Source organism: Leptidea sinapis, chromosome 28 (genome assembly GCF_905404315.1).
Source record: "Leptidea sinapis chromosome 28, ilLepSina1.1, whole genome shotgun sequence".
NCBI lineage: Eukaryota > Metazoa > Arthropoda > Insecta > Lepidoptera > Pieridae > Leptidea > Leptidea sinapis.
Window position 1 is genome coordinate 5930961 of NC_066292.1, and position 27389 is coordinate 5958349.

The 27389-nt window shown below is 33.4% G+C and overlaps 1 protein-coding gene across 2 annotated transcripts in view; it reads right to left on the reverse strand.

Moving 5' to 3' along the window:
* LOC126972950 (netrin receptor UNC5B-like) overlaps positions 1–26821 on the reverse strand; it is a 110705-nt gene extending 83884 nt beyond the window's left edge. For both annotated transcript variants that reach the window (XM_050820045.1, XM_050820044.1), the window contains exons 1-2: positions 26631–26821; positions 12423–12502 (exon numbers count right to left, since the gene is read on the reverse strand). In XM_050820045.1, coding sequence (XP_050676002.1) covers positions 12423–12480 — 58 coding nt within the window. In that variant the 5' untranslated portion in view covers positions 12481–12502; positions 26631–26821. The remainder of the gene's footprint in view (positions 1–12422; positions 12503–26630) is intronic.
* Between the last annotated feature and the right edge of the window lie 568 nt (positions 26822–27389).

Below are 27389 nucleotides of genomic sequence, written 5' to 3' on the forward strand. Positions count from 1 at the left end.
TCCTTTTCTTAAAACTTTTGTAGTACTCTAAGAGAATGGAATAGATTTTTGAATTATAAAAGAAGTAGATTTATAATTAAAGAAAAAGAAAATTTAAAGCTCAACATTTTAGAAAGTCCCAAGTGATTGCCTAAACTGATACTTCTCGTATTCATACCTTTTGGATTCAAATTTTAGTCCCTAGACGGCTAAAGTTATCCTGTCTTGTAAAAGCCGTAATAATTTTAAAGCTGGAAGAGCTTTAACTTTTGTAACATGTGACATAGATACCCGTGTCAATTGACATGGGTGAGTTTAAATGTAAATAGTCTATGATTATTGTTCGCTAAACATCATCGGGTATTATTAGTTAATAATCTTTTTCTAACTATTTATTTGAAAAAGCTATTGATATTAAGAATCAAATTAAATACATTGAATCACTCCTGTATCCGACTTTCCTGGATCCATTAGCCACGGTACTAACACATTTTTGGAGTTAATTAGCACGAAAAAATAGGCAGCCATAGACTGCTGATAAAAGTGAAAACTTAAAGCTAAAGTAACAATAGTTGTACTTGTCAGCTGCTAAGCGCTACATTTCAAAGTAATTTAATAGCCACAGGATAAAGTTGACAGCGCGCCTAGAGAAGTATTTAAGAAGCTTTAAACACGTTTCTTTTATAAAAATAAAAGTACCAATACGTATTTTTAATTAAGGACACGCCCTTTTTTATTTGTTATTAGTTGTTGTACCGCAGTGTCTGAAGACGAAGATTTTTAAACAGTGTGTGTTGCCAGTGATGACGTACGGTACCCAGACGTGGTCGCTAACTATTGGCTCTATGAGGAAGCTCATTGTCGCTCAGAGCGCAATGGAGAGGGCTATGCTCGGAGTTTTCCTGCAAATCGAATGAGAAATGAGGAGATCCGCAGGAGAACCAAATTCACTGACATAGCCCAAATGATTGCGAAACTGAAGTGGCGGTGGGCAGGGCACATAATTCGACGGACAGGTGGCTGGTGGGGCAGAAAAGTCCTCGAATGTCAACCACGTGCCGACGCAGTGTTGGTAGGCCCACCACAATATGGACCGAAGATCTGGTATAGATCGCCGGAATACGTTGGGCAACGCAGGACCGGTCGTCATGGAGATCTTTGGGGGAGGCTTTTGTCCAGCAGTGGACATCTTCCAGCTGATGATGATGATTATTTGTTGTTATTGCGACAATAGATATATATTCTGTAAAAATTTTAGGTGTTTCAGCCCTCTTGACAGATCTGCGGACGGACAGCAGAGTCTTAGTAATAGGTTCTGTTAGATACCACGCAAGCAAGGACCCGTATAAACTGAATAGAGGCATACTGTGAGTAAAACAATTTGGAAAATTTTATTTTGACTTTTACCGAGACTTAGTTTGTTTGTATATTGTTAAAATGTTAATCGTATTTAAAATTGTTTTTCATCATAAATAATGAATGAAAATGTCATTTTATTTTGATACGAGAACGTAACTAGAGCAGCGGGTCGTCGTAAGCAGCAGTTATTTCAATCGACTGTCAATTGCAAACGGTATATTGGACATTTGAATATTTTGTAAGTCAGATTCAGTGCTAGTTGCTTCAATGTTTTGCAAAAATCGATGCTTCGAGAAATAAACTTAACCTTATCAGATGATATCACAGTGCATCACAGTTTAATGTACAAAATATGACACACCAACTAAATAGACTGTGTTCTAATTATTTCTGGACATAATGATGATTAAAATAAGATAATACTAACATGTAGTAATGTCTCATTTTATTATTAATGTGATAATATTGAGCTACTTGCATTAGTATAATATTAAAAGTTAGCGATACATTACATTTCACATTTTTACGTGTCATATTAGATAATAAACTTCAAACCACTATTCATACTAAATTTTAAGCTTATAATGCAGGGTTACGTATTTCATCTTGGTTATTATTAAGGTACAATGAATAAAAAAAATACGTGTTGCACTCCGTGAGTGCCGGCAGAAGTGAAAACTTCAACCTTAACGTTGTGCATTTTTGAATATTTAGAAAAAAAATCGCACGAATTGCTTTATTTATAGTTTTTATATATTTATTTTTTATTATATATATTTATTAAAGTACGATTAATATGTGGTTAAATACAATATTCATGTACTTGCACTATCGTACACAAAAATAACAATTAATATTGCATAAAATTTAACACTTTAGATCTATTACAATTATTTTACATTAAAAAGTTTATCCCACAGAAAAATCAACTTCCATTCATAATTTCAACGACTCTTTCGCCGTCTTCATTATCATAATTCAATTATAACTATCGCCTTAGGGAGAGTCTTCGCTAATGACAAAGCTTAAAAACAGAATAATTGAACAGTAGAAATATTTAAAAGCTGTGATTCGAACCCTCGACCTCGCGGTGTTTCGGCTTTGCAATCACAATTATTCAACCACAGGTCCAAGGACTGTATGGTCATCAGTTGAAATAGCTGAACTGGAAGTATAATTAATCTTTCATCCATAATTTCAATGTCTTATGAAATTTCGATCAGGCCATCACAAGAAAAGTGTTCAACTCCACAAATTCAATTTTATTTCTGGAATAACATTAGGTATATATGCTCGCTGGAATTTTTGCTTTTAACATTCTTAGCATACCGATGTTTGGAAAACAAAAGCACGCAGAAGTGCCTTATCGCCACAAATTGAAATATGTTCGGAGTGATGAACGACCGAATTCCGCAGCCTACTAACGAGATCTAAAAATACTGCTCGTCGCAACGTCCGCGTCGCATCATTAAGATGAAAGGGACCGTCTAGTGTTGTCCCTACCTTACACTATAACAAAGTATTTTTTTTTTGTGGGTAGTTATAATTTATTTTAAATTATTTTAATATTTGCATTTTTTTATGCACAAATTGCAGTATTATTTTGGAAATATATCAGACGAAAATAATATTTGTTCCATAATAATATGTTATATAAAATGCAATATATAATTTAATTCAAATTAATTTTAAAAATTGTTGTGTGAATTAACTAATTTATATCACTTTTAAATGTTACCTTGTTTAATTCACATAATATTTTTACATGACGTGTTTGATACTAGAACACTTAAAGTGCACTTAATATTACGGGCTGATTGGTCTTTATAATCGTTTGTTCTTTAGTAATCTTTAGATTAAAAAAATATCAAAGTATTATTTGATATATAAGTACTTATCATCGACATTGTTATTTATAAAGTGAGTTGTAGTTGAAAAAACATAATATAACAACCATTAAAATTTTTGTATAAGTAAAAGTAATTTATACAGAAATAGTTTATATAGAAGTCTACCGAATATTAAAGAAACTGCAGTAAAAAAAGGAGAAGAAAATAGTGTATGTGTACTTATCTATGCACGCAAGAAGTTATACTTCTTGGGCCTAACAAAGGAAAAATCCTTAAAATTCCCCGATATTGTAAAAATCTTGCAACGATTGCTTTGATAAATAATTATAAAATAACGAATACGGCTGTACGGGCTTGAACCCTTTGCCTATACTAATAATGGACGAAAAAAATAATAACGAATATCGCAAACGTCAGAAAATTTTAGGAACCAACTTCACCCCGTTACTTTTGTATTACAGTGACGCGCATCTTAAAATTTCACTCTCATAATTTTTTCATAACGTGCCTAAAGAAGTATAACTTCAAAAACAGAATTACAGTTTATAATCCGTTAGTGATTTTAAAGAAAAGAAGCTAGACTGCATAAATAAGGCACCAGAAACTATAGTGACAATCGATAACAAAATACTAGTACAGTCCCAACACTAGTAGATGAAAGGGGCCGACTGTCTCGGACGTTATTCAAATTATTAAAATATAAAGCTGCAATATATTATATAATTTCAGAACTTCCCTTTTTATATTAAAACATTTGTCACACTTGTGTTTGTTTGCACCGATTATAAGTTACATAGAACATGATATTTGTTTATTTTTTTAAGAAATAAGGGATGAGACGAGCAGGACGTTAAGCTGATGGTAAATGATACGCCGTGCCCATTACAATGCAGTGCCGCTCAGTGTTCTTGAAAAACCCCAAAAATTCTGAGCGGCACTAAAATTGCGCTCGTCACCTTGAGACATAAGATGTTAAGTCTCATTTGATTCCCTTATAACCGAAACACAGTAATGCTTATACATTACTGCTTCACGGCAGAAATAGGCGCCGTTGCGGTTCCCATAATCTAGCCGGTATCCGGTGCAAAGGAGCCTCCCACTGGAAGGGAACAGAGACCAGATTACTGACCTAAAGGTCATATTCGATCATAATTCATTAAATATTCAATTTGTAGAGTTTTACCAATAAGAGAAACATGACTTTTGCATCCGTTTAAGACTGATTTTTTTCATACAATATTAATTTCGTAATCTGACTCTGTATGTTATTCAGTTTAGCTTTCTACACTTCTTCTTGATGTAATATTTCATTATGACAAAACTCACACTACTCAATGCCAAACGAATTCTTCTTGAAAAGGGATTAAAACGTTTTGCATTAATTTTTTAAATATTATTCAATTAGTTTGTTTATGAATTCTTATTTTGTCTTATGCCAGCTAGTTTATGGGCAGCACAACAGTGCCTGTTTCTGCCGTGAAGCAGTAATGTGTAAGCATTACTGTGTGTCGGTCTGAAAGGCGCCGTAGCAAGTGAAATTACTAGACAATGAGACTTAACTTATTTTGTAGGATATAGGCACAATAGACCTACTAATTAGGAAGCCGCAGCACCAACTGACGTAACTAAAGTCCCACTTCTGATTGTTTTACATAAAAATCTATTTCTTAACCAGAAAGCTGTAGCAATATTATGGTGTTAACTTCAAACTTTACCAAGTATTTTAAGCTTTAAAGTATAGTATGATATGTAGATATGGCTTCGAAAGCAGACAATATATTAAATTAGCAGTGTACTATTATTGTTATGTAGATTGTAGGTATTTTAAATAAAACACTTTTTAAAGGATTTAATTACATGAGATTGAGTTGACAACGAGATCTGGAAAGGTCTTGAAACGTCGGGTTGACTTTTTACTAAAAATGTAACTTAATTAACTGACTTTATAATGTAACTTTACGCAAAAATCGGAGTGGCGTGCCCTATGGCGTGTTACCGCTCCGTGGTGCTCCCTGCTAGACAACAGACGAGGATATGGCGACCGAGTCAATGGCGGTATAACCATACACCTGACTGGGAAACCGGTTGGAAGAGGCTACAGCGGCCTTGAAGACTAAATAACTTCTGAAATGACTGGTGCAGAAGGCAAAGGGAATCCACTGCACTATTTTCCCATGATAGTCACGTATGAATATTATACTAGGATGATAATTTTCTACCTAATGCGCTTGACCACCAAGGGTAAAAACATGGCTTTAATTTATTACATAAAACTCTGAAGCATCCCATTACATTAACTCTATATAACCATCTAGATAACGAGCTAAAATTTCACACTTCGCCATTAAGAGTTCTTATTGATGAGCGGTACTCACTCACTGTCCGGAACGAATCTAACTGAATACACTTTATTCGCAATCCACCACTATGAATACTTTAGTGTCGTTAATATTTTGTATTAAGTATCACACTATATAGATTGGTCTGGTCTTGGTAAGACTTCGCATTGGACGGCGATAAGCTCAAGAACTTAAGGTAATGATGTGCCTGAAATTAACTGAAATGCAAATTTCACTTGGAATGGGAACAATATTAAAATCAAAGCTTCCGGATGGTTTACTTGCTAAAATAAATTACATCTTACTTTTATATATATCTACACATATTTATCTATATATTTGGGTTAGGTATTCATTGTATGGGTGAGGTAATTTATTTATCATTATTATAACTAACATCTTGACTGTAGCTTCTCAATATATTCTTGATAATGTAATGCATGTTCATAGGCACATAAGTGAATTTGCCAGAATCTGTCATAACCATAATGTTAACACCAGGAACAGACATAAACTGATGATGCCTACTACTCGGGTAAGTCGAGTTAGTAAGTCTTTTGTGGGGCGATGTATATGCTTTTACAACAAGATCCCAGAAATTGTTCAAAACAAAAGTATTACGTTATTCAAAAGAATTGTTAAAAAACGTTTTTGTGGTAAAGGTTACTATAACATAAATGACTTTCTTAATGATACCTGAGATTGGGAATGGAGTGACCGCCCTCAGTCTATTAAATAATAAGTTCAATTGTACAATATTACTTTGTAAACATATTTTTTCGATGAAACAAAAAAGCCCGCTGAGCTTGTTGCGCCCATTCTTCTCAGGTCCGAGGCATTCATTTTGGAATGGGTGGTAGTTTTTTGACTTTTAATAGGTGATGTCACCTTCTTATTGTGAATAAAAATATTTGAATTTGAATTTATCATCCTAAGAGAGGATCTTTTACAGAAGAGAAGACAAAGGAGTATACATACTATTAAGAACGTAACCGTACATAACAGCATCAAGTAAATGTACATATGTAAATTCGAAAACTTTGGGTTTTCCAAAAACAATGCGTTTTTGGCGATGATGGAACCGAAGACCCCTGGTTAGTCAACTGTTCTGCCTATAGCGATGCCGAAACCGTTTAATTTATTACCTCTGTACCTTCTGCTCATTTAAAACTAGTTCAGAAAGCCTCAGATGGGTAAGTCACAAGAGCAGCAAAACCATAGCTAAGGAGCAAGATGCCATAGCATAAATATTGGAATAATTCATTATATTGGTAATATGTTGAGAAATATTCTAACAGCTTGATATGGAATCTAATCCCGTGAACAAACTGTCCAGTTGTTAGTTCCAGTGTTCAAATTTATTTAAATAAATAAACAGTTGTATCATTAATATGGTTATTTGCTTCCAAGTCATGTTTTAGAGTCTAGGGTATATTATATTAAGACTACTAGCCGACCCTTTAATACTGTTTTTTATGAATTTGTCAATAATATTTCATAAAATATGCTCCCTGTTGTTATAACGAAATTGTTTCACAGCATAACTGTCAAACCGTGCGTCAATACATTCTTTCCTAGAAAATATATCCAAACAAAACAAATATTCGAATTAAAGTAATTATGGGTCCCAAATCGAAATAAAAACTCTCCTTTCGCTCAGCATAGACTATACTGCACTCCATGAAGTAGTCCCCATTGAAATCCGTTCATTAGTTTAAGAGTTTACAGGAAACAAACAACAGGACACAGCTAAGTCTGGTTTAGGACTAGATATTTTGTGTGAGGATGTGTTGCTAAAACTTAATTATTATTATCAAATCAGGCTTATATTTGATTAGTTTTTTGAAACATAAGTAAGTATATCATAAGACAAACAATTAATATCAATAAAATAAACCACAAGCCGCTACATACTTTAAGTTTATCATCATATATAGTGCATTACATTGAGTAATGGGGAGTCATTAAAAGCGATTCTAACGAACACCCACACTTATCTCCCATTACAGATGTAACTAATAACATATTAAGTGTTTGAGCCGAATATGTAATAAAAGACTAATATTAAGATATCGGTCATTACTCCCAGATCTTTTGAGTGCTATATAACTTTAGATACATGGACAGAAACTAGAAAGTGATTGAGAGATAAATTCTTCTCGGTAAGTATAAAAATATAGCAACTGTAGGCTGTTCTAGATCTAAGCAATTTATTAGATGGTTGGCCTGATATTTTCAGGCTTGAAATTGAAAGAGTTTATATTCAGAACAACAATAATAAAACAGATTCAAATCAAATCAAATCAAAATCACTTTTATCGTTTATTCACGTAGGTCACGTAATGACACTTATGAATGTCAAAAAAAATTTTTTTTTCTTATTGAATCTACCGCTACTTCGTAAAGGGTTGAGCTAATGAGAAGAAGTAGCCAGAAACTCATTGCCACTCTTTTATATCAAGATTTACAAATCATTTCAATTACAATATAATATGTAAAATGTAAAATGATGCATGAAACACACTCAAACGTCAAATAGTCATAATAGATTTAACCCCCTATCTATAGGTAAATGGAATATAAACTCTTGAAAACATTAACATTGGCTACGATATTAATCATTGCTTACATTATTTATGTTCAAGTATGTATGTATGTCCACGTTTTTCAAGTGATATAACTTAATATGTTTTGATGAAAGATTTTTTGTACAATACATTATTTTTCATTGTAAACTCCAAACCTAAGGGTTGCGAGTTTACTTGTGCACCTCAAAAATTAATGCCGGTTTGCCTGTAGTGGTGTTTACACCATAAATAATACTTATTTTGTTATTTTTACAGGCTAGTAATGGTGTATAATTTGTTAGTGAAACAAATAAATAAATAAAAAATATTCAAACTTTTTACAATCATAAACTACAAAACTACTGTTTTTGAGATTTTTCATTATAAACAAAAAAATGTCAGTATGATACAAAAGCAAATATTTACTCGAAATACTTAATATAAATTTTCGATGAAAAATATTAAAATATAATATATGTCTATTTATATAAAAGGCGTAATAGTATGCGATTACATATGTTTATGAGTAATATACAAGCAAACGCTTTAAGTGTAAACTAAAATCGTAACAAAAGAGATAAAATAAATCAGAACTTAGATATGTTCAAAGAGCATCATAAAACATTCAAGGGGCGAATCGTATCCGAAGACGCTTCTGCTTGATGCAGTTTACTCGTAAATGCACTTAACGTACCACATAAAATGCACTCCAAATGGTTAATGACAGTGGGTGGGGAAAGTCGAATGCTGTGGCTTGTTTGTGATTGATGGGACATTCAAATTGAGAATATTTTACTATGATTTATTACTGAGGCCGTATTAATGGTAACGGGTGCATGGACAACAATGACATTTGAAAATAAAAACAATATGTCCGTAGATATTTGATTGCGTTAAAATAAGATATTATCATCGCACCACTTTTTTTTAATGAAAATAAGGGACGAGACGAGCAGGACGTTCAGCTGATAGTAATTGATACGCCTTGCCCATTACAATGCAGTGCCGCTCAGGATTCTTGAAAGACAAAAAATTCTGAGCGGCATTACAGCACACGTCACCTTGAGACATAAGATGTTAAGTCTGAATTGCCCAGTAATTTCACTAGCTACGGCGCCCTTTAGACCGAAACACAGTCATGTTTACACATGACTGCTTCACGGCAGAAATAGGCGCCGTTGTGGTACCCATAAGCTAGCCGGCATCCTGTGCTAAGGAGCCTCCCACTGGTTATTTAAATTAATTATTTAACAGCACTTGCCCTTCCTGATAAAGAACAGAGTAGTTTATGAGTAAATAATCTTTTCATCCTTTTTTAGCTATCCAAATTTTTAAGTTAAGTATTTCTATAATAGTCTTTCTTCTCCTGATTTATGAAAGTGTTTATTATTAGTTGGGCTCAAACTATTCCCTTAAATATAACACTTATATTGAAAGTAAAACAGTCCACAAACTTAACGGAAGCGTCCGGATATAAAAACAAGCTTAAGTCGAAAGTACAAGGTGCAAACCCAAATCCTGAATTACTTTTAAGGACCAAGACCGAATTAACGCTAACGAAAAACAGCGGTCCTATAAAAACTCCTTGAATAGCCAACTCCTATTCAGAAATGTAACAGGATACATACAAAGAGATGTTGAGTGCAAGTCAAGAGGTTCCCAAACAAGATAATCCCTTTGTTAGTCGTGTTATAATGGCATCGCCTGAGAGACTATTATTTTCTATTTCACAGCAGCTGTGATGTTTAAGTTTCGTATTTCAAAGTTAATGTAGCTTTAATTTCTATTCTCGCACCATCGTATTGCAACGAAGATGTTAAATGTTTTATTAGTATTCTGTGGAGTCCAAAGACGATGAATACTAGGTCGCTCATGTATTAGCACAATATATCTAGGTATAACAATTTGTTTTCTTTTTAAGTGATAATCCTCACTTCTGGGAATAATTACACAAATTAAATTTGAAAACAAAAAATTGTGAACGATACGGGACTTGATCCGTTCGAATGACGTATCATTGATAAATCTTGTATGTCTTGTTCAACTCTCAGGTTGTGACTTCATCTACAGGATCTACTTTACAGTTGATAACCTGCTCAACCCTAATATTTGCATATTAGGATATTGACTTAAGTTGTCGCGCTTTCAAATAAAAACAATTGGTGATTTGTATTAAAGTGATAACCCTCACTTCTGGGATTAATTAGACAAATTAAATTTTAAAACAAACTTTAAACTTCATAAATTTTAACTATAAAACAACATAGTTATTGGATCCCGTTAAAACAAGACGTCGCAAGACCAATATAAAGATCGGAGCTGATACCAAGAATTCAAGACCACGACCTAAACTCACGAAGAAAATAAAAAGCCAATTGACAAGTTTAAATGGGATTGTCATGTCGAGAATAGCTATTGTTTCTTCAAAAACGAGCTTCTTGCTATTTAAGTAAAGCCTTTCTTATCCATGTGTAATTTTCAATTAATTTTACTGGTTTTCAAGAACATATATTTTGCGTTTATTGGAATCGGCTCAAAGATTTGATTAACTTACTACACACAGATTTCGGAGGCAGATAATCAAACTAGGTCACAGCAAAGACGCTTAGCGAAAAATAAGCCATGTTTTATACGTATAAGTATCTACTATTATATATGCAATATATTTGAGAAAGTTTAAATAACAAGATCATAAAACAAATAACAATATTGTAATACCAGCTGAAACACTTTTCACAGTCATTAAAAGATTTTAAAGTCCCAACGCTAAAAAATATTACACAACTTTATTCTTCATTCCCTAATACATTAACTGAATAACTTCGAGAGAGTTTTTGCTCAAGTTTCGAAGCATCTTTAAGAGGACTGTTATCTTTTTTGTACATTTTCTTATCTCATTTAGATTAGGTGCCAAGCTTCGCAGTTCCGTCTATATATCTCTTAATTTTTTAGCCCTCACACTTTTTAAATTTTTTGTCACTTAACTTTTTTAACTTCATCTTTCCACACTCATATCTTGAGTGTAACAGATGATCACCAGTCAAAGGTCTATTGTTATAAATGGGTACTTAATGATGCCATAAATTGTGTTGATCTAGTAAAGAGAAAAGAGATTGCTGATAATTATAACATTTATTTTATCAATGCAAAAGGCAGTTAGATAAATTCATTCAAGTGAGATAGTTATGCTTTTCATGAGCTTAATGAGTTTGATTTTTGTTGGAGATATAAATGTGCCTGAAGTAATTTGCTATCGTCTAAATGCAAAATTTTAATTTAATCTAAGCTCAGTTAGTTTTTCGAGACACAAATTTTAAAATAAATTATATTTCGAAAGCTGTAAAATAGTATTTTCCACTGTACTGTAGGTCCACTCAGAACAATGTAGTACATTAAAGTATTAACCATAAAACTATTAACTAATTGTCATATTCATTATCAAATAATGATAATTATGTAAATATTCGGTGAGTCTCTTGGTTCTTATCAATTTACCAACTTACTCGGGTATTGCAAATAGAACCACATCCAGTCGTGAAAAGCCAGTATTGTCCACGACATGGACTATATACAATCCAGTAGGATAAACATTTATGAACAATGTCATGAACATTGTTGCAATATTAGATTAAAACCCCACAGGCTAATTGATAGGTTTATATTGATAGATTTGACATAAATGTAAAAAAAAAAATCATAATTTTAGGAAGCCACGCATTAAAATACGTGCATAATTTTAAGCTCTGTCAACTGTCGAAGAACTTTTCAAAACACAAGCATTTCAGCGATCACTCTAACAACTTTATATGCTTTTTTTAATGAAAATAAGGGACGAGACGAGCAGGACGTTCAGCTGATGGTAATTGATACGCCATGCCCATTACATTGCAGTGCCGCTCAAGATTATTGAAAAACCCAAAAATTCTGAGCGGCACTACAACTGCACTCGTCAATGCCAAGTCTCATTTTCCCAGTAATTTCACTAGCTACGGCGCCTTTCAGACCGAAACACAACAATGCTTACTACCCATTACTTCTTCACGGCAGAAATAGGCGCTGTTGTGGTACCTATAATCTAGCCGGCATCCGGTGCAAAGGCGCCACCTACTGGTATTATGTCAATATCCCTTGAATAAATTGCAAATACAGCTTGCAATGGCACTAATTTTGTGGTAAAAAGCAAACAAAATCACATCAAAATATAAGTAACTATGACATAAAGAGTAACAAATATTGTTTCGCATTTGTATGAATGACTTGTCGTATGATATCAGATAGAGATCTTTAGCTACAATCGTACAGAGGCAAGATAATAATGTCCAACTTACCATGCTTGTCCGCTGCGGCGACGACCACCCAAAGGATGAGAAGCACGCACCGCGACATCTTAAGAACGCACGCGCATCACCTAAAACAATACACATGTTTGTAGACGTAATAGCTGACCAATATTTGGACTGTGACGGACAGCTGTTTGTTTTGTCATTAAAAATTTTAAAGGGTAATAGAAAGGATTTGAAGAATACCAAGTGCTCACTTGAGTTTTAACATTTGTGATGATTGAATATATGCTTTTGTTTGTAGCGTCTGTCATACCTATACCTATATGATGATAGCTTTGGAATATAGCTAACCAAACCTTTTTTTTATTTTCATAAAAACATATATATTTTTATATCATAATATAAGACATTAAGTACGATTAATTTATATGTATTAGAGAATAATATAAAGATTCTGTGTAACCCTATGACTTAAGCCTGGCTAGCAATCTGAAGGAAACCACAAGAACTGTCATTAGCAAACCATTCAGTGTGTCATCTGCTAGCAACCTATCTCTAGCATTGAAAGTGACCTAAGGAAATATGATATTTTTTTAATAAATAAAGTAATAGGTAAGTTCCTTTTTTTATGACAATACGGGACGAGACAATGCAGTGCCGCTCACGATTTTTGTAAAGCCCAAAAATTCTGAGCGGCACTACATTTGCGCTCGTCACCTTGAGACATAAGATGTTAAGTCTTATTTGCCCAGTAATTTCACTAGCTACGGTGCGCTTCAAAACGAAATACAATAATGCATTACTGCTTCACGGCAGGAATAGGAACCGTTGTGGTACCTATAATCTAAGCGGCATCCTGTGCAAAGGAGCCTTCCACTGGTAAACATATGATATAGTAATTACTATAATATTATTATTTAATAATGCTCTTTTATAAGTGGCAAGTGCTATAGTGTACAAATTAGAAACTAACTTGACTTTACTTGCTGTTTCAGTACAATTATCATTGGAATAGTAAAAGTACGTAGCATAGTATTCAACCCTGTGGTAATAGTCAAGCACTCACACAAAAATTCGAGGATTACGAATGAAAATTATTTCAAACCATTAAATAGCCAGCAACTAAGATGTTCGTTTCTAAGCGTCGTGGTTTTAGAGCAACACACCGTTACAAATTGGACCCTTCGTGGCACAAAAAAGGGCGAAACGAGAAATGCGGTTAGACTGGGCCGGAGCTAAAAATAATGGGTTTGGGTCTAGCGAGGATAGAAGCGTTGATTGAATGAGGTTTGTGGGTTAAAAGTTATATATTTGATGTGTTTGAAGTATTTTATGAAAAATAACGATCAATTCCAAGGCTTATTACATTATTGACGACCCCTATAGCCCAGTGGTTAATGACCCTGCCTACTGAGCTAGAGGTCCCGGGGTCGAATCCCGGTAGGTGCAATCATTTATATGATGAATATGAATGTTTTTTTCTGAGTCATGAATGTTTATTTGTATTTATGTATGTTTAAGTAAGTATATCGTATTAAATATATCGTTGTCTTGCTCCCATAGTACAGGCTACGCCAAGTTTGGGGCAAGATCATTTGTGTAAGAGTGTGTCAATATTATTAACTAGACATTACAAGAAATTATTTCATAACATGAACAGGGAAGAAAGAAATAATTATAATAGTTATTGATTTTCAAAAAATTTCGTAACCAACAAACTTGGTGAATAAAGTTTTGTATATATGCATTGATTTAGGTGAAGCATGCAGCATCAGCTAGTAGTAGGTAATATAAATTAATATTTTGCAATAGACTTGTACAAGATAATAAAATTGTTAAAGATTGACTAACGGCCGATCCTAATATTCAGTCTTTCTTATTATTATTATCTTTTACTTGAGATAAGAATCGTAACTATCGTTGACTTTTCTGTCCCAATAAACTTATCGACGGTAACTCACCTTATCCGTACACGCTGTCTGTCAATGGGACGACGTATAGCTTACGAGCGATAGAAGTTTCTATGAAAAATTTCAATTCACGTGTCCCAATATAAGGTGATAAGAATGACTTATCGGGTATATTGGGACAGCTTCAGATTATTGACAGTAGAAGGTAGTCATTTATCTCTATCTGTAGATAGTATATTGGGAACGGCCGTAAGTGTCAAGATTGAAAGTGTAATGTGCCTTAAATTAACTACTTTATTCATCTTAATCGTCATGTTTACATCAGTTTATAAAATGTCTATAGTGTTAAGTATTAGTTCATTTTATATCGTTTAAGAACTTAATCTTCATAACAAGCATATCTTTGACAACGATAAGGCTTACACAGGTGCCACTACATCCAGCTTATCTGATAGCAAAGACCCCACACGTTCACACAAGATGCACACCTAATATTACTATAAAAACTTGGAAAGATTTATGATCACATACTTTGCATATTATACCGGCTTAATTATAGTGTACGTTGCTGTTGGCTTCGGGATAAAATGCATTTATATTCTCAAAATTGATTCCTTTAGAATTATTTTTGATGTCATTTCTAATAACTACTAGATACTACTACCGCTTCGGAAAAAAATGGCGCTCTGAGAGAGAAGTAGCGGCGCAAGAAACTCTCCCAGCATTCTTTTTTTGCGCTCTTTTCAATTAAAATATACAATATTGTACAGTCATTTCTATTGCTATAAAATAATCACAATCTAGTCCCAGGCTGTCCGTTCATTTAGTGAAGCAGTGGATAGGATTTACGACAGAGCCATTTTTTTATAAAACATTTAAATTTATTTATAGATAATGCCTGAACAGTGGCTGGGACTTTATTATAGAAGTGTATACATTTACCCTTAAAGCTATTATGTATCTTATGAAGCCTAATAGAATTAGTTACAAGCAATCCCTTATTTCTAGTGTTATAATAACGAAAATCACTATTAAGAGATACCGTTACACATGAGTTTATTTACACTCAAAATTAAGTATTATTTAACTTCTGATTGAATCTTAATTGTTAATTATGTTACTATTTTTATTTATTACAGCTATGACATTACAATAACTAAAAAAATGGTCCCATGAAACCATCTTGTTGGTTTGTCTGTGGGATACATAATAACATTTAATAACTTAAGATGTAAATAGATGTTAAGTTATGGAGTTTTTTATGCAAAATGTTACATAATATTGTTTAACATCACTAAGGACTATTATTATTTAAATGTTAATATATAATATAATAAAAATATTATATGACAATCTAGACGATTGTTAATATAATATTTTTAACACTCATTCAAGATTCGTTCGCTGTCCATCTGAAATAATCATAGACTGTATACACTATATATCTACGATCTCAACTTCTAAAAAAACATACATTATTTTTACACTTTAAATGTTAATCACCGCCGCCCATATTCTCCTACAATACCAGTGGAATCACAGGAGTATTGTCCGCGTTGAAGGAAGGAGAACCCTTCTGGGAACATCGTGCAATGAAGCTCATTTCAAGGTTTAGTATGATGAAGCGTAGTAAAGAACAAACTAGCATAACAGTTATATATTACTGTACAACTAATAAGTGTTTTGAATTAAAAGTAGCAAGTTTATAGTCCTGAATATGCCTATTGAAAGCTCAATGTCTCTCTCCTGAGTCATAAGTCACGGAACTGTTATTTTTGAAGTGAAATATTATTTAGCCGCGTTGGTCACTTTTTGGTATGGGAAAATCTTATGGGTTCCCGTCACCGACATGCACATGACTGGCGCACGCGATAATTGAGTGGTTAGAAAATTAATATAAATATATAGAGTTAGGCTTTTGGATGTGTGAAATCTAGTGAGTTCGAGTCACCAAAATGCTTAAAGCAGTATATCTGTAGCTATACAGCTGCCGTATTGTGCATCATTGAGTATATCTTATATGAATATATATGAAATTGAATGGATTGTTTGTTGAAATAGTGTTTTTTTTATTAATATATTATTGAAAATAAGTTTTTTAAAATAAGTAAAAGTCCTAAGTTTTCACTTCTGATGGCAGTCTCTACATCTGCCATTTTTTTAAGAGTACTTGGTCTTGTAATTCTCTGATACCATTGCTAGCTTTGCCACAAGATGGACTGCCACTCATACAGTAAGTTAATTATTAGAATGCTAAGAGGTGCCTTATCTCACGTAGGTCTGTTTTATTAAATTAATCTCTTATACCATTGAATACAAACCTGTCATAAGTTAGATACGTGATTAAAGTACAACTATAAATCCAAGCAATTTTAAAGTAATAGGTATATTAAATTTCAACGCATTAGTTCGAAGGTTTTGTAAACGCAGCTACGAATTATTAAGCAATGTTCGTATTGATTACAGACCCTTTAAAGTTTAAAGGCCTTCACTACGGAATTCGATAATATTACCAACCGTTCATATATTTACTTAAGTCTTAGTATCCAAATGTTTTGAGATTTCTTTAGTGTTAATTCCGCTAATATTTGCCTTTTAAACAATTCGACACGTGTTTCGCCTCTACACGAGGCATCCTTAGGACATGTTGACTCGGCAAAATCTGACACGAGACTCAATTTCTTTTCAATTGATGTCCTGAGGATGCCTCGTTTAGAGGCAAAACACGTGTCAAATTGTTTAATATTGGCGGAATTGACACTAAAGAAAACTCAAAACATTTGGATAATTATGGATTTCCGCAAAGTAACGCCTACTTCAATAAATTTTCTTAAGTCTTAGTGATTATTATTAAATCTCAAAATGTGTACATCAAATATTCCCATATTTTATGAGTGGGATTCGATGACCAAAGATTTCAACTTTACTTAATTTATTACATACCGTTAAAGCGATGTTTAATTTAAAATTTATAAGTTGTGTCATCGAATTAACATACCCGATTCAATGATTAATGTTGGAATTCTCTCTTTACGTAATGGATAAATGTGTGACGCAGTATTCGGGAAACGCGTTGATATTAATATTATTAATTCGCTTTAGTTTAACTATAGCATGTCGAACGTGGGGCTAATTTGATTCTTTTTTTTTTATGAAAATAAGGGACAAGACGAGCAGGACGTTCAGCTGATGGTAATTGATACGACCTGCCCATTACAATGCAGTGCCGCTCAGGATTCTTGAAACCCCCAAAAATTCTGAGCATCACTACAACTGCGCTCGTCATCTTGAGACAAGATGTTAAGTCTCATTTGCCAAGTAATTTCACTAGCTACAGTGCCCTTCAGATCGAAACACAGTAATGCTTACACATTACTGCTTCACGGCAGAAATAGGCGTTGTTGTGGTACCCATAATCCAGCCGGCATCCTGTGCAAAGGAGCCTCCCACTGGTATTGTTTATCATCTTGAAGCAACTATGACTAGCTACTATACGGTTAAGTCGAGTTAGTATTTTTTTTGTTGGACTATGTAAATGCTTAATACAACATAACCAGAAAATGTACCCAACAAATGTGCCTAAGTTACGAAATTCGGAATAGTTGTTAAAAACCTTTATGTGGTAAAGGTTACTATAACATACATGACTTTTTTAATAATACCACACGATTATTTATTATAATTATTAATTTTATTTTAAATTAAATAAGTACACTTTTAACTTATTAATATATCTTGCCAAACTTTAACAGTTTGTTGGCAAGTTAATGCGCTTAAAAAACATTTAATTATGTGTACATACTTAACTACTACTTACTTTAAACTAAACTATTAGGACTTACAACTAAACATTATTAGTATTATTAGTTTAGATAGGAGCGAAGGCCGTCAGGCTATTTAATTAATAAAATTTATTGAAAAGAAATTCGATTTAAAAATAGAAATGCCTACACAACAAATAGATAAAAAATATTAAGTAAAATAATATTGAATTTTATTAAACAATGACATTATGAAAAATAATAAATTTTTATTTGTCGAGTTTACTTAATACGAACTGAAAAAGCTTCCAAAGTACACGAAGTATTTATAAAGAGCTCGCCTAGTTAGTGACTTAAAATTCATTTTCCGAACTGTCAATAACATCTCCTTAGACTCCCAACAGACGAATATGTTTAGAAGAATCTACGGATCACCACGGACGAGTCAAAAAGAAGAACTCCGCGCCGTGATATTAGCAAGTGCCGTTATGCTAGTGTTTGTGCGGTCACGGGGGATACTAGTTACACAATTTTTTGTGGCCAAATGGCAATGGTGGTGGTTAAATCGCCACAAATACTTATATCGTATCGTAACACTTTTTTCGCATGACGGCATTTTTAAAATATGTTATTGAGACGCAAACTGATCTGTCACAGACGATGACAATTCTCATAATGGCCGCCTATCGGCCTGTATTAGTGTAAGTGTGTACGTGGGGCTATGGCGTATTTACACGTTAATCGGCTGGTTTTGGTGCTACACTGTTATGTAAGGTGACACGCAGTCCTTATTTTTTTACTAGTCCGTACCGATTACGTAAGCTATCTTCTAAAAACAATAACACGTATAAAATAATAAATGAATCAACAATATAAGATCTGGGGTAACAATAACAACATTTCCCTAGCGAGAATGTACATCAAATTAAGGCAGTCGAAATAAAAGTCGACACTCGGCAGTGTATGTAAGAAGTTCGCAATAGTGTAAGGTACAGGCCCGAGGCATATTGTTTTATTTAAGATAAGCCCACTTCCGGCGCTCTTATCGCCGCATCGGTGACTGGTAGCTTTTGCAAATTTAATGTTATTACGTCCCTGTTGAGATGTATTATGTTACCTATAAATATAATTGCTATATTGTAACCTACTTTGCATTGATTGACTTAATACTACTGATGATTTCTCTTTTAATGATTGATTGCATAAAAGATTATAAAAAGAAAAATGTGTTCAATTGCGAGTATTACTAAACGCGAAGGGTTTTTTATGCAAGATACTGTTTTATATTACTTTGAAGTACTTTTATAAAAGAAACAATAGAAAGCTGTTATAAGATATAAAAAATATCTAAATTGGAATTTGTCATCGCGGCTTATATTTTCGTTCCCGTTCCCAACATATTATAATATGAATATTATTTCTAGCAAGATTGCTATGGCAAACTAAACCTACTATTGGTATAGTTATAGCTAATCGGGGTGAATTAGAATTTTTCTCATACCTCGCGGGAACCATGGTGTTTTTCAGAGATAAAATGTAGCCTATGTCCTTTCCCATGGTCCATTCTATTGCTGTACCAAATTTCACCAAAATCGGTTCAGTAGCTCCGGCGTAAAAGAGCAACAAATAAACTTACATTCACATTAATAATATTAGTAGAGATTTACCAATCGGAATGATTTATTGGTTATAATAATAGGCTTATGCATATTTTAAAATGTTTATAATTTTTATTTTATGAAACAAATACAACGTAAGAAAAGGAAAGGTCCGAAGCACCCGCAACCGGCAAGCATGTATGAAAAGAGTAATGAATGTAGAGGAAGAGCGTGAGGTTTGTAAGGATAGAAGCAAGTGGCATTCTATTGTCTCTGCCTATCCCGACGGGAACAAGGCGTGAGTGTATATATGTAAATACAACGTAAATCGGAACAGGTAATTAAATAAATAAAACTCATATGTATCAGATTAATGTACCTTTCACCTGGCGGTATAAAACACACCTGCCTTGCAATGTGGATATTATCTACGTGTGAATTGTTTATTTTGTTTTATTGGAAAATTTATTGGGCAAATTTCCTCAGCAGTTATGGAAAATATGAACCAGGTAATCGGAATAGCGGTTTTTGAAAAAATTTCAATATTTCCAATATGGCGGCGTAGTTTTAACAAATATCTGAAAACCTGGCTGAGGTTTAATTAAAAAACAGGCAATATTTCCGAGAAATTTTAACCCCCATAACTGTAGGGTAAATTTTTAAAAGCAACATATATATAAGTGGAATAAGATTACCTCATAATTTAAAGACATTTATAATTGTTTGTGAGTGTGTGAGCATTAATACAGTGCATGTGAAATTTGGATTTCTGACACTTGACATCATGACCATCAAGGTACAGAATCGGGGTATCGCTTAGAATATTGGATTCTCAAGTACCCTGAGCTGCACTGTACAATGGGCAGGGCGTATAAGTATGATATACCATCAGGTGAATACAGCCCTGTGAAATGTGTGTGAAATTGTACACAGTGAAAGTCATTGCATGAGCTAGTCCAGTTGTTATTCCTATGACTATTATCGCCAACGAGAACAAGAACGCTAGAATCGGAAAATGCAATTTGCTAGTTTTGAGCAGAAAGAACTGATATTTTTAAAGTATCAGACTCTAACTTCTAATGGTGCAAGTTTCTGAAAGATTGTAGTAACATAGTTTATTTAAGTTTTGTATATCACCACCCTTACGTCATGTGAAATGGATTTTTTGACACTCATTTCTGCTTTAAAATCCACTATGTGCATGTACAAGTAAAAAAAAAATGCTCGAATGCACAATGACTCATATAAACATGTACTTATTTGTTTTAAGTTTTCTTATTTGTATTATTGTTCAAACCGTAGGTATTATTTTAGTTTACTTCAACTGTTATCTTTATAAGTCGTTAGCCACATCCAGCCCTTCTTATTCCGGATAAATATAAAATATGTTGATGTTCTTTTGTTGAGAATTTTTAATGTACCTTCATTTTTGTAATTTTTCATTTTGTTTGTTTTGCATGCTTAGTCATAGAAACCTAAGGTAATATTATATTGTATATTTATGTAAAATTCTCATCAGTCTTGGTTGATTCATCAATCTATACTAATATTATAAAGCTGCACTTTGTTTGTTTGAACGCGCTAATCTCTGGTACTACTGGTCCGATTTGAATAATTCTTTCAGTGTTGGGTAGTCCATTTATCGAGGAAGGCTACAGGCTATGTTTTTTTTTTTCAAAATTAGGGATCCGTAATAAAATTGCTATTTTGTAACACAAGGTGTAAAATCGAATACCTATTTTTGCGTGCGCTGCAAAATCTATTGACAATAGAACAAAATGATGTACAGGCTATAATATAGGCAATATTTTATTACTTATAAAACTATCGCGTGAATTATACTTTATATGGCAAAACAACGTTTGCCGGGCCAGCGAGTGTGGACATAAAAGTGGAAAAAGACCCATCAATGGATTTTTTCAATGCATTTTACTGGACAAAGGTTAATTATCATCATGTTATTGACACCCTCCTTAAATTGTAGCTACTAATTTAATATTTGGCCACGTATGCATAACAACTGACAAGGGAGCTTCAAAGATATTAGTTAATGTAACTTATGAGCATAGTTTCCACATCAAACTATAGCGTCGACGACAATCGGGGGCTTCACATTCCATATACGTCATAGCTTACCACGGGATTATCTTTGTGTACATATATTATATACAGGTTAGAAGGTTTGATATCCTTTGTATGAGTGATTTGTGAGCTTGAAAGTTACATGATTTATTCGTCACTTAGTAGTTGAATTCACTTTGTTATGATTATACGCATCTATTGTAACTACATATCACTGTTATTGTTACATATTTTCTTTATTATGTACGGTATGCTTTCTAGAATTTCATAGACTTTTTATTCTAAACGTATCATATCACTATATACACGATAAATGTTACAGAAATATAATAACCATGCTGATAAACATTAAATAAATATATATGTATATATATTTTACCAGTTGGAGGCCCTCTTGCACAGGATGCCGGCTAGATTATGGGTACCACCACAACGGCGCTTATTTCAGTCGTGAAGTAATTATGTGTAAACATTATTGTGTTTTGGCACCTTAGCTAGTAAAATTACTGGGCAAATGAGACTTAATATCTTATGTAAGGTGACGAGCGCAATCGTAGTGCCGCTCAGAATTTTTGGGTTTTCCAAGAATCCTGAGCGGCACTGCATTGTACTAATGCACTGGGCAGAGCGTATCAAATACAATCAACTGAAGGTCCTGCTCGTCTCGTCCCTTATTTTCATAAAAACATATATATTTTTATATAATAATATATGACATTGAGTACGAATAATTTATATGTATTAGGTAATAATATAAAGATTCTGTGTAACCCTAAGATTTAAGCCTGGCTAGCAATCTGAAGGAAACCACAAGAACTGTCATTAGCAAACCATTCAGTGTGTCATCTGCTAGCAACCTATCTCTAGCATTGAAAGTGACCTAAGGAAATATGACAATTTTTTAATAAATAAAGTAATAGGTAAGTTTCTTTTTTTATGACAATACGGGACGAGACGAGCAGGACGTTCAGATGATGGTAATTGATACGCCCTGCCCATACAATGCAGTGCAGCTGAGGATTCTTGAAAAGCCCAAAAATTCTGAGCGGCACTTCAATAGCGCTCGTCACCTTGAGACACAAGATGCTAAGTCTCATTTTCCCAGTAATTTCACTGGCTAGGGCGCCCTTCAGACCGAAACACAGTAATGTTTACACATTACTGCTTCACGGCAGAAATAGGCGCCGTTGTGGTACCCACAATCTAGCCGGCATTATGTGCAAAGGAGCCTCCCACTGGTTTCTTCTCTGATAGTAGTTTCTGCGATACGTCAAGGTGCCTTTTCCAATCCACCATAGATCCTACCAAACACAGCAGTTTATTTATCCACCTTACATAACATTAAACGTTAAAATTCACGTACCCAATAATAATGTTTGAGTTTATCAGCGCCCATCGCTCCGTGACGCTGCATCACGCCACGACATTAACCTATTTTTATACAGCTTTTTATCTGATAGTCCCAACAATAGTTTACAGTTTGCCCATAAAAACTGGTAACTCTTTGAAGTGAGCGTCTTTCTAAGTTCAATGACAACTCAAATTATATTTCGCTGTTCGGGGCCGTACTGTCACTATTATGCCCCCATAAGGGTAGTATATTCTTATAAAAATGATTTTAAAACTATTATGAAAAAAATATGAGAATGAAATTTTAAGATGAGCGCGCATCAACATAAAAGTAACAGGGTGAAGTTGGTTCCTACAATTTTCTGACGTTTGAGCATTTATTGAGCAGCTATTGCATAGCTTCTATCGCGGGCCTTGAGCGTGGGGACCGAATCCAGAAATTCCGTAACGAAAATAACCTAACACTTACTTACTAGATGTATATAGATATTTCGGCACGCTTTTTACAGTTGCCGTGGAACATCGGTTATCACATATGCTCGTTGTGCAGCAGGTCCCAGGTTCGAACCTTTTTATCACGTTTTTTTTATTTTTATTATTATGACAAGAATTTTTATTTAGTTTCACCTGTCCCGTTGTCTGTCTGTAATCAAATCTTGCAAGTTAAATTTTACTCAGTTCCCGTTTGCTTTTTTTTTAAATTAATTTTATTAAAAAAAATACTGCATAAATAAATAATTATAATTGCATAAGTTGATAAAAAATGCTATGCATTAGCTTCACCGCGGCAGTCCCCGAGTGCCACACGTCGTGTTGGTTTTTTCGTCCATTATTAGGATACGCAAAGGGATCAAGCCCGTACAGCTGTATTCGTTATTTAATAATTAACTGTCAAAGCCGTCGTTGCATTCGATTCGTCGATTTTTGCAGTACTGTTCTTTCTACAAACGTAGGATAGCACGAGGAATAAATAATTTTAAGAATTTTTACTTTGTAAGCTCAAAGAAGTACTACTTCTAGCGTGCATACATTAATACACACACACACGTTTTTTTATAACTTTAGCAGTTGTTGTCGTATGATCAAGCAGTTTAAAGAAAAATCATAGTTTAGTTCATGTTATTGTACACACTTTAATGTATACAATGCTATTCCAATATTAGAATATTCCAGTTCATAAGTAACCGGAAAAAGCATTTTCTTTTTGATTTTTTGTTCTTTATATAAACATCTTTGATATGAAATGTTGTGAGTAGATGTTGCTTGGACACAAAAGCTAACGGTTTAGAATTTTCTAATTATTAAGTATTTTTTGACTGCATGGTTAATTATTAAGTATTTTTTGACTGCATGGTTAATTATTAAGTATTTTTTGACTGCATGGTTTACTTAGAGAGCATTTAAATGGTAATTGATTTATAAAATTGGCATTAGTACTGGCCGCACTATGAAAAATATTTACAGGTTGTGGTTATCAAAAGATTTCCTTGAGATACAGTGCTTACTTCTACTTACAGTGCTCTACAATACCTACCAATAGTCTAACTTACTTACTTGAACTTAAAAAATATCATTTTTAAAGTACTTAACCCACGCCTTAAAGAGGACTAGTTAATAGATATTATTTGAACCACAGATACTCTGAATTTAGCAACAATACAGCCTGGAACTAGATCTTAACCATAACAATAGGAATAAAGTATCAGAATATTGTATTTTTTTTATAAAAAATGCAAAAGAATATAGTAGATTGATTGAGCTTCTCTCTCAGTCCGCTATTTGCTTCAAAAGCGGTGGTAGTTATTTAATTAATATCAAAAATTATTATTATATTCGAAATGAATCAATTTTGAGATAATAAATACGTGTTATGCCAGTAGGTGTTTGTATTATTGGTAACTAGGTAAATTTAATAAAATGCTTATAAAAATGGATATATCATATAATATACCAGTGTTTTCAAAAACCCATTCCAATTGATCTATGAAACCTTTTACATTGAACGGAATCCCTCCCGCCGACGAGTTATTGAAACCAGAGAACTCATAGAGTTTTGTCGGCCTTCATGGTACCTAAGTTGTACGTGCATACTGAAGATTCTCATGTCATATCAACCTGTAATTACAGCAGCATTAGTTGATATTTGTAAAGCAAAATTGTTACTTTAAATATTCAAAATGATAAAATAATCGATGATTTCGAGTGCGCTTTTTAGTACATACGTTAATAATTACTTAATTAAACATTGGGCCATACAACTACATTATATATTATATATATATATTAATATACTATGCCATTTTTTTCAATGACTTTTAGTTTTCTTGTAAGTAGTGAATTGATCCCGTCGCTGTAGACATTTTTGGACTTACGATCGAAAATTCGACACTTAGTTTTAGTAGTCCTTTCTTGATGTGATCCTGACACTCCCTAAAGGATAGTTAAGAGACAAATAAATAGGTGGAAATTTAAAGGTGCAAGTTTAGGACTAGGTATATAGCCAGCCAAACTCTCATAATATAGTGCTGAGCCCTTTATATCAATTCTGGCCACTTTCTCTAAACTTCTTTTCTGAATCTCTTCAGTTTTCGGAAGTAGAGATCCGAGTCGATGGTTCTGCCCGGCAGTAAAAGCTCAGAATGAACAATGCTCTTCCAATCTCACCAAATCCATCACTTTTTTGTGAGTTCACCCGGGTTTTGCTACGGTCTGAAGCCTGACCGATCTTTTTATTTTGATGTTCATGTCGAACGTGATCCACACTTTATATCAACAGTTACGAATTTCTTCAAGAGCGAGCTTTTTTCTCGATTTACGTTGCTTTTTTTCCTATTTTGTAATACAATTTTGAAAATGAATAGTAATATCTTTATTAGATTCACCCATTTCCACAGATAAACTATAATGAAAAATTGCTGGAAACCCTTTACTAATCTTTTCTAAGCAAAACGTTGTTTTGATGACAAATGACAAACCTTCTTATTTCCCCCGTCCTATTTAATATATTTTAACAAAAAATTAACAATTAATAACATCGCCGCTTGATGCTGATAGTAAGAAATTAACATAGGTGACTTAATTATTCCCTTTAGAAGTTAAATATTTATATTTATAATTAATGAAAATTTTAACTATGATCAATAAAGTTGATTAATATAGCTAGCTGGTTAATGAGGAGTGTTTAATTTCAGTGTAACTATTAGTGTAACTCTCTACAATATTGCTTTTAAGAATTTGATTATTAAACTTAATATCTGAACCATTATTTGTAATATACTTACTTCATAATTTATGAATAAATTAATTTTAAGGTTTTAAACGCGCCATCAAAAATGAATTAAGAACATTATTGACAAAAGAATGCAAAATAATATTGGTGACTATTTTAACTGTAAATAAGGTAAAGGTAAGTTATATCAACCGTTAAAAAGATCGATAATTAAATAAAATAAAACCCAATAAAACGACTCACAAAAAGTTAACAAGCCGCTAAAAGATCCAACATCTCAATCACGCCAATAAACTTAGCAAAAATAACGGCTAATAACTTACAATGTAATCAAATCCTCACGATCCGTTAAAAGCACTTATTTAAACATTCATTAGTTTTATTCACATCACATTACGAATCAAGTTTCACTCACAATCAAGTTATACACTACGCAGTACGTAATAACTAAAATCACTTTAAACCGCAACACGTCCTTAGAGCGAGCCATCCAAAACACAACTGGCTCGTTTGAAGCTTCCCAAGCCAAACATAGGGGAACACCGAGAAGGGAATCGACGGCTGAGGGGAAGGGGGGTTCCTAACAGAGAAAATAACTTTTGATCTTTTTGGTGCTGTAGAAGATTTTAATGTCGCATCTGGAGAGATAGAAAAAGTGGACTAAGTGTTAATACATGTCAAGGACTTAGTGGAAGAGAGGTATAAAAAGTGACGTGTCACGCGTCGCTTGGGAGTTGCGGGTGACATACTCGTATATAAATAGACCAATATTCGGTTTAAGACAAATGCTGGGATTGATTAGCTTAACGAACGACATTTCTATGAAGATAAGATGGAATCCTAAGCCGAAACGTTATATAGTTACTGTTGGATACGATAATACTAATTTGTAGAAATAATGGCAACCTTTATTAAATCTTTACCTACTCAATTCTTTGTTTTACACAGATTCGGGTGCATGTTTTGTTTATCAGTCTGTATGTCTAAGAAAATTAATGTATTCTCCATAATAATAAAATAATTAATAACCCATATACTTACTATATAGGTTTTTTTTTATGAAAATAAATCCCGAAAATTCT